We start from the raw sequence: 15,204 nt of genomic DNA, 5'->3' as shown, positions 1-15,204 counted from the left end.
GGCAGATTTCATCGCAGAGTTCACCCCCAGCCAGGATGAGCTGGACAAGGACGAAAGTGTTGAGAAATGGGTGATCAATGTCGATAGGTCATCCATATTGTATGCAGGAGGAATTGGGGTTATACTGAAGTCCCCTGAGGATGACAGGCTGGAGTATGCAGCCCGTTTGCAGTATCAAACTACCAATAACGAGGCTGAGTACGAGGCTCTACTCAAGGGATTGGAATTGGCTATGTCCTTAGGGGTGGAGTCGGTAACAATCAGAGGAGATTCTCAGCTGGTCATTAACCAAGTAAATGGAATGTGTGATACTAAGGAAGATCGAATGAAGAAATACCTCAACAAAGTGAAACGACTTGCACGAAAATTTTCGACTGTAAGTTTTGTTCAACTACCCAGGGAGGAAAATACGGAAGCGGACGCCTTGGCAAAAGCAGCTTCGGCAGGGGTTATAGGCGAGTACAACAACATCCAATATATGCCGAGCATAGACATCCCTGACATACAGCAGATAGAAGGAGGAGAAAATTGGATGAGTCCAATAATGATTTATCTCAAAGATGGAAGGCTTCCCGAAGACAAGGATGAAGCGAGAAAGTTAAGGGTCAGGGCAACTAAGTACGTCCTCATAAATGAAGTATTGTACAAGCAAGGTTTTTCCCAACCGTACTTAAGGTGCTTAGCTCCTGACGAGTCAAACTATGTTCTAAGGGAAGTTCATGAAGGAGCATGTGGAAATCATTTAGGAGCAAGGTCGCTGGTCCATAAGATCGTCTGTGCCGGCTACTACTGGCCTACAATGCAGGCAGATGCTAAAGCCTATGTCAAGGTATGTGACCAGTGTTAGCGCTACAGCAATGTACCTAGACAACCGTCAGAGTACTAGACCCCAATGATGGCCCCATGGCCCTTCGCACAGTGGGGACTGGATATCTTAGGCCCTTTCCCCATGGGAACCCGGCAAATGAAGTTTTTGGTGGTAGGAATCGATTACTTTACCAAGTGGGTAGAAGCCGAGCCTCTTGCAGCAATCACTTATCAAAACATGAAAAATTTTGTATGGAAGAATATTCTATGTAGGTTCGGAGTACCCAGGGTATTAGTATCGGACAATGGACGTCAATTCGACAACGCGCCCTTTAGGGACTTTTGCAATCATTTTGGGATCAAGAATCACTATTCCTCACCCTCCCATCCGCAGGCAAATGGACAAGCAGAAGTAGTAAACCGATCCCTGCTGAAAATCATCAAGACTCGGCTCGAGGAGGCAAAAGGGATATGGCCAGATGAGCTACCAGGTGTTCTTTGGGCCTATAGGACGACTGTACGAACTCCGATGGGAGAGACCCCCTTTAAACTAGCCTATGGAAGTGAAGCTGTCATACCGGCGGAAGTTCATATGACTAGTCCCCGAGTGATGGAGTACCAGGAGAAAGAGAATGGGGAACAACTTCGTCTTGACCTCGATCTTATTGACGAGGTAAGAATGGATGCGGAGCAAAGGACAGCAAGGTACAAAAACCTTATGGCCAGACAACATGATGCCATGGTAAAACCCAGACGGTTCAGTGTGGGGGACCTTGTTCTCAAAAGAGTCTCCTTGGCAACTAGGAACCCAGCTCATGGAAAATTGGGACCCAATTGGGAAGGACCCTACATGGTAATCAACTACAAGAGGCAGGGGTCTTACTACCTGGAAGCTCTGGACGGGCGGAAGTTAGAGCATCCCTGGAATGTGGAACATCTGAGGAGGTACTATCAGTGATAAGCAGGGACGAGGGAAGTCAGTTGCAAAGTTACAGCTATGATTTGCGTGTTCGCTTATATTTACTGTTGTGTTCTTACTACTATTATGGTGTGTTGTGAATAAAAAGTGCACTAGTTCTCAAACTTTTGCACCGCTTACAAACCAGCTTATGAAAGACGAGGTTATGTATTTCTCTTAAGTATTTTAATAAGGCACTAGCTTATAAGCATGTGCCACGCTTGTGAACAATGTTCATGTAATAATATGGTATGAATTTCTTATGTATTTGATGCATAGATCTAGTTTCCATAATAATACCCACAAAAGGGGCGGGCAAAAGCCTAAGACGAATAGAAATCTTCGGACGCAGAAACACTCATCCAAGCATTCCTTGAAACAAGGATAAAGCAAAGAGAAAAAGCTAAGGCATACTCGTCCAAGGCTTTCCTTTAAATAAGGATAAAGCAAAGAGAAATAAGCTAAGGCACACTCGTCCAAAGCATTCCTTGAAACAAGGATAAAGCATAGAGAAAAAACTAAGGCATGCTCGTCCAAGATTTTCTTTTATTGAGTATAAAGCAAAAAGAAAAGGCCAAGGCCCACTCGTCTAAGAAAGAAAGTAGGCATTAAGGCATAGCATTCTAAAGATGAGCAGCTAGTCAAGACGAGTAAAACAAACGTTATGAACTCCTTGCGAGAAGACGAGCAATAATGCCTAAAGGACGAGCAAAAGTAATGCAGTCGTCATTATCGTCCCAAGTGGGTCGTCCATAAAGAAATCGTGTAGACGATTATTCAACACTTAGAACATTGTTTAAAAAAAAGAAAAACTAGCATAAATGGTGAAAACAATGTATAATCTCGTCCATGAAACAACGATGACAGATGAAAGCAGATATTAAGAATTAAAAGGGTAGACGACCACCGTCCAAAAACCCTTATAAAATACGCCTTTAAAAGGCAATTGTCAATAAACTCATCCAGAATACTCTGGACGAAGTAATTGTACTCTAATACATTTCAAGAAAAAAAAGAGAGGTCCGAAAACAGCGGACCAAAAGAAAAACAACATGAACTACGAAAACACTAATTTAAAAATTGTCAAGAAGGGGGAGCGTCAACGTTGGGGTCGTCCTGGGCTGGTTTGGTGGAGGCGTCGTCCTCAATATTAACGTCGTCTGAACCTGTTTGGAGAAGGGAACTTGTAGCAGCGCCAAGATTAAGTTTAATGGAGCTAAAGTCAACTCCAGGAAAGTTGTCTATAGCGTCCATCCTAAAATCCTCGAACCCTGCTGCATAGTTAGTGTCCAGCAGGTCAGTGAACTCTTTCGTCGCCTTGAACTCCTCCACTGCCTCGTCCTTAGCTTTCTTGAGAAGGAGACTTAGCTCTTCATTCTTCTTTTCAAGAAAGTCGAGACGGTCGTCCTTCCTGGCAGCGTCGGATTTCAGCCCTCCCACCAAAGCCTTCAACTCCTCAGCCTCATCCTTGGCCTTGCTTGCCACCTCGGCCCAAGTCCTGCAGTTGTTTTTGATCTCTTCTATTCTTTTCTCTAGAAGGATCCTCGTCCTGTCCATCTCTGTGGCCTGCCTGGACGCAGCTATGAACTTCGATATTGCCTACATGGAAGATAAGAGGGTTAAAGAGACAAAAATAATGTTGGATAACATGGCCAAACCAAGACGAGGCAAAAATGGTTACCTTAAAAAGATCGTGGACGCCGGAGTGCTCGAATTCCTTCAAAGACATGTCGTGGCACGCAGCCACGTCCTCGCCTTTTACAGCCTTTTGGAATCGCTCCCAAGCCAAATCCTTGTTCTCTAGCAAATTTGTAGAAATCCTTTGAGGAGGTTGGGACGAATCAGGGGTAGGGGACTTGGACGGAGTAACGCTGACAGGCGTGGACGAGTCGATGTCGATGACTGGGACGGACGGCTGGGAAGGAGGGTTAGGCCTAGCAGTTTCGGGCCTGGACGACCCATGCTTGGCCTTCTTTCCCCGACGACTGGGTAGGCTAGCCAAATCCAAATTTTTGGACAAGCTATTTCTCTTGTCTCCAGAAGCAGGACGAGCTTCATGTCTGGCCACTTCCTCGACCACCTCTTTTCCCTTATTTTCCTTCATGGTTGCCATTCCTAAAAATAAAAACAAACAAATGAATTATATAAAAAAAAAAAATAATAATAAATAAAATAAAATAAAATACACACGTCCTAAAGAATAAAAACACTCACATCTACGGACGGTTAGTTCGTGTGCAAGGGCTTCGACGGAAGGGTCAGGGCCAAGTCCCCACCTATGTAGACGTCGAAGGGTCACCAACAAGTGAAAATCTCTCTCGGGGTGTAGACGAGCCCTGTGGACGCGATCGCGGTGGAGCTTACTCAAAGAAGGACGCCTAGCAGCTGCAAAAAGAAGAGGAAAATTAGGATTAGACCACTGTTTAAAGATAAAACACAACAAAATCAATAAAAAAAGAGTGAAGGAAAAACATGACATACCTTCTTGATGAAGGTTCCCTAATTCTCCAGTATAAGGAGGGAATGTATCTCTACCAACCTCAATAGGACGCCCCGCCCAGAAACCAGAGACGAAGAAAAATTCTGTCTTCCAGTTTCTGTCAGACGAGGGCAAAGACTTAATCAATCTACAGTCATTGCCCCTAGCTGTAAACTGATAGAAGCCTTGAGATTGACCTATCTCGGAGGGCTTATAGCAATACAGGAACTCGTCCACGGTGATAGGACGGTTCCCATCAAACACCTCCCTCTACAAGACTTGCATAGAGACAATAAGTCTCCACGCATTGAGGTTAAACTGGCAAACCCCCAAGCCCAGTCTGGTAAGCAATTCCCTCGTAAAGGCATTTAAAGGAAATCTAAGCCCCCCTAACAGGTAAGCTTCGTAAACACCTATCCCGAAACGGGGTTGACAACACCATTCCTCTCGGATGGCTAACCTAGGGTTCAGATCATCTGGAATCTGGAATCAACTCCTTAGAGCGTTTAACCTCTTCTCGTCCGTCTTTGAAGGAATTCCTATGGCACAACTATATACTGTTTCCTCTTCAGGAGAGGACGATGGGATGCTCGTTGAGGTATCAGCCCCAGAGGCTGTCCTCGTCCTAATACTCTCTTGAAAGGTTTCTACAGGAACTCTAGGAACACCAGATGTGTATTCCTCAGTTGTGTGACCACTACTACTACTGTCATCGTTGGAGGTGCTATAACTAGAGGAGTCGTGATACTCGTCTATGGCCTTGACCACACTGTCGCTAGACGAACAGGAGGCCATTGAGAACGACCTAGCACTTAAAAAGGAAAGCTTGAGTTAGAGTAAAGAGGGAACCTAGCTCTAGAGGAAGGATTCTAAGGACGCTGGGATACTCTTAGACGAAGCGACGGACGAGAGTGTCAAAGCATAAAATTTGAAAAAGTGAAAGGGGCATGAGAGGGAAACCACTATTTATAGGTAGAAAAGTCTCGGTAATCACAATGACGGAACCAATGAAAAAGCGACACGTGCCATATGCCTCGAAGAAGTAAACCTACATGACCAACCCCCTATGAATGTGTGACACATGGAACGCTTCTAAAATTTTTAAAAAAAAAAAAAAAAAAAAAAAGAGGGGGGTGGGGAGGGGAAGAAGAAGTTCGTCCTTAAGCCTATTGATACGCTGCATAACCCCTGGACGAGGGGGCAACTGATGAGGGATGAAGACACTCAGACCGTCCCTGGACGGTCTTCACCTCGGCAGCCGTCCAGGAGTTAGCATCAAGACGGCTAACGCGCAAGGCCGTCCTTGGGTGATAGCAAAGCTACATCCCTCGTCCAAAGGATGTGCACAGCCCACCCCGAGAGGACCCGTCCATGTAAAGACTCATGGACGAGGCTTTTACACTTGGAACTATTAAGCACATTTTACCATTCCGTAATACACGCAGAACCTCCAATGACCGTTGTGTGAGAAAATGCAACGGTCAGGTGGTTATGGGAGTTATCTAAGAACCCCGGACCTCCTGAAGTCTGGGGGAGGTTACAATTTCAATAACTGCCCCCAAGACACTATATAAACAGCCATTCAGACCAATAGAAGGTACGTTGAACATTTTCCCAAGAAATTGGAACTCAAAAGATATAGAGAGAAAACTGACTTTACCATCGGAGGGTTCTTGGCCGGCGATCTCGGTCACCTTTGATCGTTTTCCTTTGTTTTTTAGGCCATTAGAAAGCGAGTGGTCTTTTCAAATCCGAAGCATCCAGCCTACTGATTTTCTTTGCATCATCAACGACTTCAAAAGAAATTCTTAAAGTGGCCACTGAATACATAGATTCATCATTGTTTGGCCAATGTCAAGGTTCTTGTTGGGGTTTGGTCTCTTCTTTTGCACCCACCTATATGCATATAAAATTTTAACCCTAATGGTTGTTCAATTATACCTTTTCACCAGCTTGGTATTGCTAATCTGTGTAGAGAAATGCTTAATTTCTATTTCAAGCATTGGTTATTTGGTTTGATCAGCCTCATCCACGTCTCTCAAATAAAAGCTGCAAATCAATGTTGGTGGCTTCTGACTTTTTTTTTTTTTTGATGAGAGTTGGTGACTTCTGACTTGGTGTAGGCCTACACAGTACACAATGAGAAAATTATGAACGTGCTTGCCACGCTGTTATACATTTTTCCGATTCTGCTGGTAAAGAAAAATTTTGAATATGAAATTCCAAACCCCTTATTCTAAACTCGTAATAAGTCTTATCGATGTAATATTATTATTTACCCAAATTTTAACAAATAATTCTTTTCCATAGTAAGGCCCATTTTGATATAATTTACAGATAATATTATTACACTCATAATTTCAATAACTTAATAAGGGTACCCTTATACATATATATTTTCTTTAAACTGTTTTAAAATTTTAATAGAAAACCTTAACCCATGTGTGTGGTTTTTATTTTTAATTTTTATAAGTAGATAATAAAATATTAAAGCAGAATCTAACTCTTAAAAATGAAATTTCATTGCACCTATCATTTGCAATTTCAAACACCAAGTTAAACGCCGCCCATTACCCATGTGACACCTTTGCGTATTACTCCATATATTTCCCGATCGACAAATTTCATAAAATGGTAATGGAATGGGCACGCAAATCACAAAATTCCACCTTCTCCAACATAGATTAAAAAAACAAAGTAATAGTAGGAGAAACAGGAAAAGAAAGAATGGGTAATTCAGTCATTTCACACCCGCCACAATTTCATACCCTGTCCGAATAAAAGAAAGCCAAATTCACCCCAAGAAATGAATCCCCGGATTTCTCCTTCCGGAGAGATAACATCAAAAAAGAGTGAGAAAACAAAGGGAGGTAAAAGCTCTATCAAAAACCCACCCCACCCCTCCTCTCCTCTTAGAGCAGAAATGAAGAGACGCCTTTGATTACCATTAACATATCTTCTTCAATCTTCGTTCGTAGTAGTGGTGTTTTAATTTATTTGGTGCTATTCTTTTTGTTCATATAATCTCAAAACAGCCATCATTTCAGTTCTACCACTCCACACCAACCCTCCCTTTTTTTATTTTATTATCTTTTTCTCCATGCGGCGAAGAGCACCAACAACCGCAGATCCAACCAAAACAACAACATTCAACCAATTCATTAGAACATCAACCGACAACAACAACAACAACAGCAACAACAACGTTAAATACAGAGGTGTAAGGAAACGACCGTGGGGTCGTTTCGCTGCCGAGATCCGAGATCCATGGAAGAAGACACGTGTGTGGCTGGGCACCTTCGATTCCGCGGAGGATGCTGCTCGTGCCTACGACACCGCAGCGTTGTCGTTGCGTGGTCCGAAAGCCAAGATTAATTTCCCTCTCACCGCTCCTCAGCTAGCAACTCTTCCGGCAATCAGAGACGAACAGCCCAGATTTTCTTCTTCTGCTACTACTAAGTTCCATCCGATTCAACCCAACAGGCCAACGACAAGTAGTATGAGCAGTACCGTCGAGTCGTTTAGTGGCCCCAGGGTCGTCTCCAATCCGGTCACAAGGGTCAAGATCGTGAACCCTGTTGCACCCGATGATTGCCGTAGCGACTGCGACTCGTCGTCTTCGGTGGTTGATGATGACAACGACGACTACTGTGTTCTCACCTCCTCGTTTCGTAAGATCCAGCCGTTCGATCTGAATCTACCTCCTCCGATGGATGAAGATTTCGGCATCGGTGATGATCTTCAAGCCACCGCTTTGTGTCTCTGATTGTGGATCTAATGGTCAATTTTTTTTTTTTTTTTACTTTCTGTTTTTTCTATCTTATTTTCTCGGGAAAATGGTTAAAAAAAAAAAGAAAATTTTCGTTCCAGTGGTTGAAGAGAAATTGTTTTTTTAAATCCTTCTGTGTTAGATTATAGCTCCTATGGTGTAGAATAGTAGAGTATTTGAGTTGTTATGCGATCTTGGAGTTTCTTCAACTCTCATGGGCTATGAATTATTTTGTCTCTGTATTGTTGAAGATAATTAGATCGTATTACAAAGCAGTGAATGAGATCTGACTTTTGAGAGTCTCTTTGTCTGAAATTTTTTTTTTTTTTTTTTTTGTCTGTACAAAATTATCCGATTAAAATTAAGTTAATTTATTCATTTTAATTTATTTAATTTTTGCGTGAAACTGCGAAACTGGTAGTTGATTTTAGAAATTAAAAATTGGAAGAATTGGAATTAGGGGTTGGTGCCTTGGTGGGTTTTCATGTAGAAGGTGTTAATTTATCTTTTATTTTTCCTTCTTTTTTGGATAAGAATAAAGGTGACTTGGAGGATGGGGATAATGAGAAGAAAAAAAAAAAAAAACAACATATTTATGGTATTGGAGGAAGTGGAGAGGTGGAGGATGATGTTTTGTTAAGTAGCAGGGATGGAATGGGAATGGCCTTTACCTATTTGATGTGTTGAGAGATAGATAGGTTTATTTTTTTTGGGTAAGAACCATTTATTACACATGTGATGTGATGCAGATGCAGCTCTTGTATCGTACACTAGTGGTTTTGAGTATAATATGCCCCAGAGTCCAAGGCCTGCACTGCACTGCACTACACATCAGTACACCTTTCTCTACCTTCTCACTCCAACAGAGAGCCAATGTTTCCATGTGCACTTCCCATTGAGAAAGGGAAATTCCATGTGCCCATTTACCTGGCATGTATTGCAATGTATGTTTTCATTTTTTATCACATTCACCCCTTTCCCCTATCCAAAACAAAAGAAGAATTACTTACCTTTTTCTCAAAGAAAAAACAAAAGAAGAATTAGGAATATGTTTTTCCATTATGACTTGATTTGATTTTGCATTAACCTCATTCCTTGGATTCTCCTAAGCATATTCATTATGTGTACTTGCCTCCTCTTTCGTGGGTTATTGTAATTTTTGTGGTAGACAAGAAGCAATTTTGTTAGATTTGCTTTATGATAAAGTAATTGTGGTTGTGTTCAATTCATGACCATTTCTGCCATGCTCTCTCTTCCATTGTACTAAAATCCTTAAATCACGAATGGCTTTGTTTGCCCAACTCATCTTTTGGATAATTTCCCTCATCTAGAGGACAAAAGTTAGTTGCTTTTGTTATCTCACTCAAAGTTTAAGCTCTCGTCCTCAAACTTGTTACAGATTCCTAGGTTTCAATTTTTTGTTTTGTAGAGATAATCTGGACACGTGATGAGTGAAAGACTTGTTAGAAGATATTATGAGCCCCGGTGCTGCTCGTTCTTTACTTAAAGACTAAGCATCCGTGGATGTATGTCAGTCTCTATTTTATAACTTAAAAATTTATTTTTATTTATTTTATCATCTCATTTTATAACTCAATCAACATTTCAATTTCTATTTTTATATATAACACAATAAAAAATTATAAACCAACGCAATAAAATAGTATAACTGCACTAACTCTCTAAACACCAGCAGATATTTATTTGCTAATAAAGATAATTTTTTTTTTTGCATCCCAAGCTACAGTTGGTTCTCATATATATATATATATATGAGAATTAACTGTTCATGGATGGTAAAAGAAAATAAAAACTCACCTCCAGATGTAGCTTCTTTTTACCTTGTTACTTGCTAAAAATAGTAATTGGGGGGGGGGGGGGGGGGGGGGGGGGGGGGGGGGTTTACACCCCTAGTGCTCTAAGAGCATCCACAGCAATGAAGCTAAAAATTTATCAATTTAGCTTTACTAAAAGTTACTTTATCTATTTTATCTACACACATGCTGCAGTAGTGGATCTATTTTAGCTTTCAACACAATAAAATAATATAAACATCACAATAAAATAATATATCTACCACAATAAAATAATACATCTCACTACAATAAAAACACCACAATAAAAAGGTAATGTGAACACAAAATAAAAAATTAATTTTTTTTTAGCTCTCATGAACAGTGCACATCTATAGATAGATGTGCACTGTATGAATGATAATTTAAAAAAATATAGATTTAAATTTCCATTCTTACGCTTCTTTTTGGCGTTTTGGTGGAGTTAAAATAGCTATATAGCTATTTAGCTTCACTGCTGCAAGTGCTCTAACAAGTTCCCAAGTAAGGTTAAACTTTGCAAATTTAAGAAATAATACTAATCATTACCAATTTCGAAGACAGATTGAGCTTTTGCAAAATTTAAGCAATCAAACTAGTTATCATCCTACATGTCTTTTTATATCAGGTGATGCTTCTTTCGAAACTGAAAATTTTGGTTCTTATTTTGTGTTGGTGTAAGGATTGGGTGGTTTAAGATTCTTCTGTCAATTTTTATTTTTTTGGAGAATCGATTCTTCTGTCATTTATTAATAATAGGAACCACAATGAACCCAAAACCAGAACAAAGTAATTTTTTCATTTTCCTTCTTCAAAGTCCAGAACCGGAATAATGTAGCTTCAAGTTATATATATATATATATATATATATATATATATATATATATATTGTTGTCAAAAGTACCAATGTTATTGTTAGCTAAAACTTCGAATATTGCGTATAAAAATGAACTTAATTATTATTGATGGATGCTTTCAAGTTTCATTCACATGTAAAAAAATTTTGCTTAAAGCAGAAGGAAAGTGTGGGTGGTGGTTCGTTCATAAATAATATTTCACCAAATTGGCTTTCTTATATATATATTTTTGCGCTGAATAAGTCATGCTTTCTTATATTTCTTTTGGTATAGCCAAAAGTGCCCATTTCATTAACGCATAGGAATATCCTTTCGCATCTATGTATTCCCACCATTTAATTTTTAAGAATGTGAATACTTTTTTTTTTTTTTTTGTTGAGAAACAATAAGAATGTGAATACATGGTTGTGAAGCCATTTGCCATAATGCCATGTCTTTAAAAAACACCATCAGAAGATGGCGTCACTATAAAATACATTTTTTTTCCTCTTAACATACAACTAAAATGCTTATTTTAAATTTGATAAACTCTAGTACGATCTTGATGCAAAATTGAGTAGATTCCAATTGGAAACTGGCCCGAAGATAATTTGAGTGATTTTTTTATTTTTTAATAATTTAAGACTGGTTAGATCAGGGTCACACGGATTTTCTACTCTTTGGAGGGGAAACAGGATAGGGAAGGATTTTATTTACACCAACCCGCCTTATCTCACCTTCAATATATATAAATATATATATATATATATATATATATATATATATATATATATTTAACTTGTTACTCAATGCTATTATACACATAAAAGTTTGAAAAAAAAAATATTTCTAATATATCTCATTGGTAAAGAGTCTATTGGCTAAAAATTGCAAAAAAGTGAGTTTATTGGTGTTCTAGGTACTAATCAAAGTTATTTAGCAAAATGAGAAGAGAGACTGAATTTTGGCAACGGTGTTGCCAAAATTGCAAGAAAAAAAGTAGAATGTGTCAGGAGAGAGAGAAAATTGAATTTCGGTAATGAGATTACCGAAATTCTTGTCTTGCCCGTACTACCAAGCCTTTCCAATTGGAATCTACTCAATTTTGCAAATTGGTTGCCACAATTCTTTTTTTTTCCTCTCATTTTCGGCAATGCCATTGCCACAATTGGTTTTCCATTTTAGTATTTTGGGCACTTCACGGGCAGGCTAGGCAATATGGGCAGGACAAGAATTTCGGTAATCTCATTACCGAAATTCAATTTTCTCTCTCCCCTGACACATTCTACTTTTTTTTGCAATTTCGGCAACACCATTGCCGAAATTCAGTCTCTCTCCTCATTTTGCCAAATAACTTTGAATAGTACCTATAATAATAATAAACTCCGTTTTTTTTGCAATTTTTAGCCAAAAGACTCCATTGGTAAGAGTTAATAAATAAATAACAGTTACTCTGGATCAAGCACGCTTCCTTCGTATTCGTATTGAAATCCCACAAGATAAACCCCTTCGTAGAGGTGGCCTAGTTGTGAACCCTGAAGGAGAGAGAGCCTTTGTGTATTTCAAATATGAACGATTGGATGGTCTATGTTTTAACTGTGGACACTTTGGTCATAAGGCACGGGACTACATGCTCCCTTGAACGACGTGGATGGTGAGAACCCTTACGGTGAGTGGATGAGAGCAAATACCAGATGGAAGAGTGAGCTCGTGAGGAAGAAGTCCCAAGCCACTCCACAGTCGCACAGGACGATGGGGATGCCAACGTTAGTATGGACCCGCCGTGAACAAACAATAATCCGATTGGGAATGGCAAAAACGAAGAAGGCAACCCCGTGAATCCAGAGATGCCTACTAGTTCCGCTTTGGTAGTGTTCGACCAAGACTTTCAGAAGTTGAATTCAATGTTAGGGAACTAACCTTGAATGCTAGTGAAATAGATATTGAACACTCGTTAGTCTTTGTTCCCATATCTTATGACTTAGGCAATTCCCTTGTTTCTGAGGACGGACCCACATACTCACCACTGGTTTTGGGATTATCAGAAGATCAGGAGAAACCTTTGTTTTAGAGCAACCAGAACAGGAGAGTTGGTAAAATTGTGAATTGGAAAAGGATAGAACGGGCCATGGTGATGGATATGCATAGGGATCCAGCTATTGGACTGATTCGGGTCGGGCAGAAAAGGGGAGCTTCTAATCATAGAATGGAGGATGGAGTAGTAGATATGAAGTGTAAACAAAGACTTTGGCCATTCCAGCAAAATCATCTCTCTCAATGATGGAGGCTGTGGATCATCCCGCCAATCAGCCATAAATTGGAATTGCTGAGGGCTTGGGAACCTCTATGCAGAAAAGGCTACCTCTCATCTTGTGAGGGAACAAGTGTTAAGGTTTTGTTTCTCATGGAAACAAAGCAATCTGTACACGAGATGAAAAATTACAAGATGACCTTAGGTATCAATCCATGCTAGCTGTTCCTAGCATTTGAAGAAGTGGGGGTTTGGAAATGTTGTGGAAAAAAGATGTGAATTTACACATCCAGGCTTATGATCAGAATTATATTGATGCTATCATTCTCACCGATCCTAACTCATTGTGGAGACTAATAGGATTCTATGGGCGACTTGAGGAACAGAGACGAAGGGAGTCATGGAGTCTCTTGAAACATTTGCATTCTTGGCTAGACTTACCATGGATTTGTTTTAGTGATTTTAATGAAATTTTGGTCTCTGAAGAGAAGCAAGGCCGCTTTTCGAAACCGTCGGGATTTGATGTTAGATTTTCATGGAGCCCTTTTGCATTGTGGATTAATTGACCGTAGCTTCCATGGGAACATATTCACATGGAATAATGGTAGAGGGGGAGATGCTTTTGTCCAAGCTAGGCTAGACTATGCTTGTATCAGTTTGAGATGAAGAGAAATATTCCCACACGGTAGGGTAACGCATGTCCAATCTTCTTATTTAGACCATGTACCCTTGGTGATTACCACTCATAACCAGAATCAGCCTAGCCAAAGGAAGAAAATACCAAGAATGTTTTAAGAGAAGTGTTTATCCCACCCTGAATGTGAGGACATTATACATAATTCATGGGCTAACTGCTTAGCGATGGGCAGTCCAATGTTTAGCCTCTTTGAGAAAATTAAGACGTGTAGGATGGCTCTTGTGGGATGGGGTCGTACCACATTTGGTAATACAAAGACTAGGTTGGAGGAAAAATAAAAAATAAAACCTTGGAGAATCTGGTTATCCAAAATGACCCTAACAATCTTGAGGATATTCGAAAGCTGAAAAATGAGATTAATTTATTAATTTTCCAAGATGAGCTCTTTTGGAGGCAACGATCTAGATTTATCTAGTTACTAGCGAGAGACAAGAATATAAGGTTTTTCCATCATAGAACAAGTCAGAGACATCGCAAGAACCACATAGCTGGGATTTTTGACGAGCATGAAGTTTGGCAAAACTTGGAAGATGAAATATCAAATGTGATGGAGAACTATTTCCAAAAGTTGTTCTTAGCCACTAATGGTATTAATATGGACACAATGCTTGATAAGGTAGATAGATTGGTGACCCCAGACATGAATTACACCCTTATCTAGGACTACACAGCAAATGAGGTCAAGTGTGCTGTATTCTAAATGCATCCTGCCAAATCCCTTGGCCTTGATGGTGTGTCCCCCTTTTTCTCTCAAAAGTATTAGCATATAGTAGGGCCAAATGTCACTAATGTTGTTCTATTTGTCTTACACCATGGCCACTTGCTACGCAAAATGAACTTTACACATATTGTTTTCGGCCTATAAGTTTGGGCAATGTATTTTTTTTGGATTTTCTCCAAGGTTATTGCAAATAGGCTTAAGCTTATTCTGCCTAAGGTTATTTCAAATGTCCAAAGTGCTTTTGTTCTTGAATGTTTAATCACTGACAATACTACTTTAGCTTTTGAAATTTTACATAGGATGCATAATCGACGTAAGGGCAAAGTAGGGTAGATGGTAATGAAACTTGATATCAACAAGCCCTATAATAGAGTGGAATGGGGTTTTTTGAGAGGTATTATGCATAAGTTTGGTTTTGATTAGAACTGGGAACAATTGGCTATGGAAACTGTTTGCATGGCCTTCTATTCAATGCTTAATAATGGGGATCCAAAGGGTTTCGTCTCTCCTTCTAGGGGGATTAAACAAAGGACCTATTGTCGCCATACTTATTCTTGTTATGTGCAGAAAGTCTATTGGCTCTACTTTGTAAGGCGGAGGAAAACCATTCTCTACATGGTATTTTGTCTAGCTCAGGTGGGGTAAGGATTTCTCGTTTACTTTTTGCTGATGATAGCCTTCTTTTTTGTCAAGCCTCTATGGCGGAATGCATCAATTTAATGAACTTGTTGCGGCAATATGAACAGGCATCAGGCCAAGCTATAAAACGACAAAAGACCTCTTTTTTCTTTAGCAAAAATATGCATCCATAGGTGAAGATGGAAATCCAAAGCATACGGAATGCATTAATTTAC

The 15,204-nt window shown here is 39.8% G+C and overlaps 1 protein-coding gene across 1 annotated transcript; it reads left to right on the top strand.

The window, feature by feature from the left end:
- The first annotated feature begins 6,908 nt into the window (after positions 1–6,908).
- Positions 6,909–8,315, top strand: LOC142641083 (ethylene-responsive transcription factor 3-like). The gene has a single exon (XM_075815457.1). It carries the CDS (start codon positions 7,345–7,347, stop codon positions 8,008–8,010), a length of 666 nt encoding a protein of 221 aa, XP_075671572.1. The 5' UTR covers positions 6,909–7,344; the 3' UTR covers positions 8,011–8,315.
- The last annotated feature ends 6,889 nt before the right edge of the window (positions 8,316–15,204 follow it).

The sequence above is a fragment of the Castanea sativa genome, chromosome 6, assembly GCF_040712315.1.
Source record: "Castanea sativa cultivar Marrone di Chiusa Pesio chromosome 6, ASM4071231v1".
NCBI lineage: Eukaryota > Viridiplantae > Streptophyta > Magnoliopsida > Fagales > Fagaceae > Castanea > Castanea sativa.
This window is presented reverse-complemented; position numbering and strand designations above follow the sequence as displayed.

What these genes read in the sequence shown, in the direction of transcription:
- LOC142641083 (XM_075815457.1), top strand. Translation starts at nt 7,345, where the DNA reads ATGCGGCGAAGAGCACCAACAACCGCAGATCCAACCAAAACAACAACA.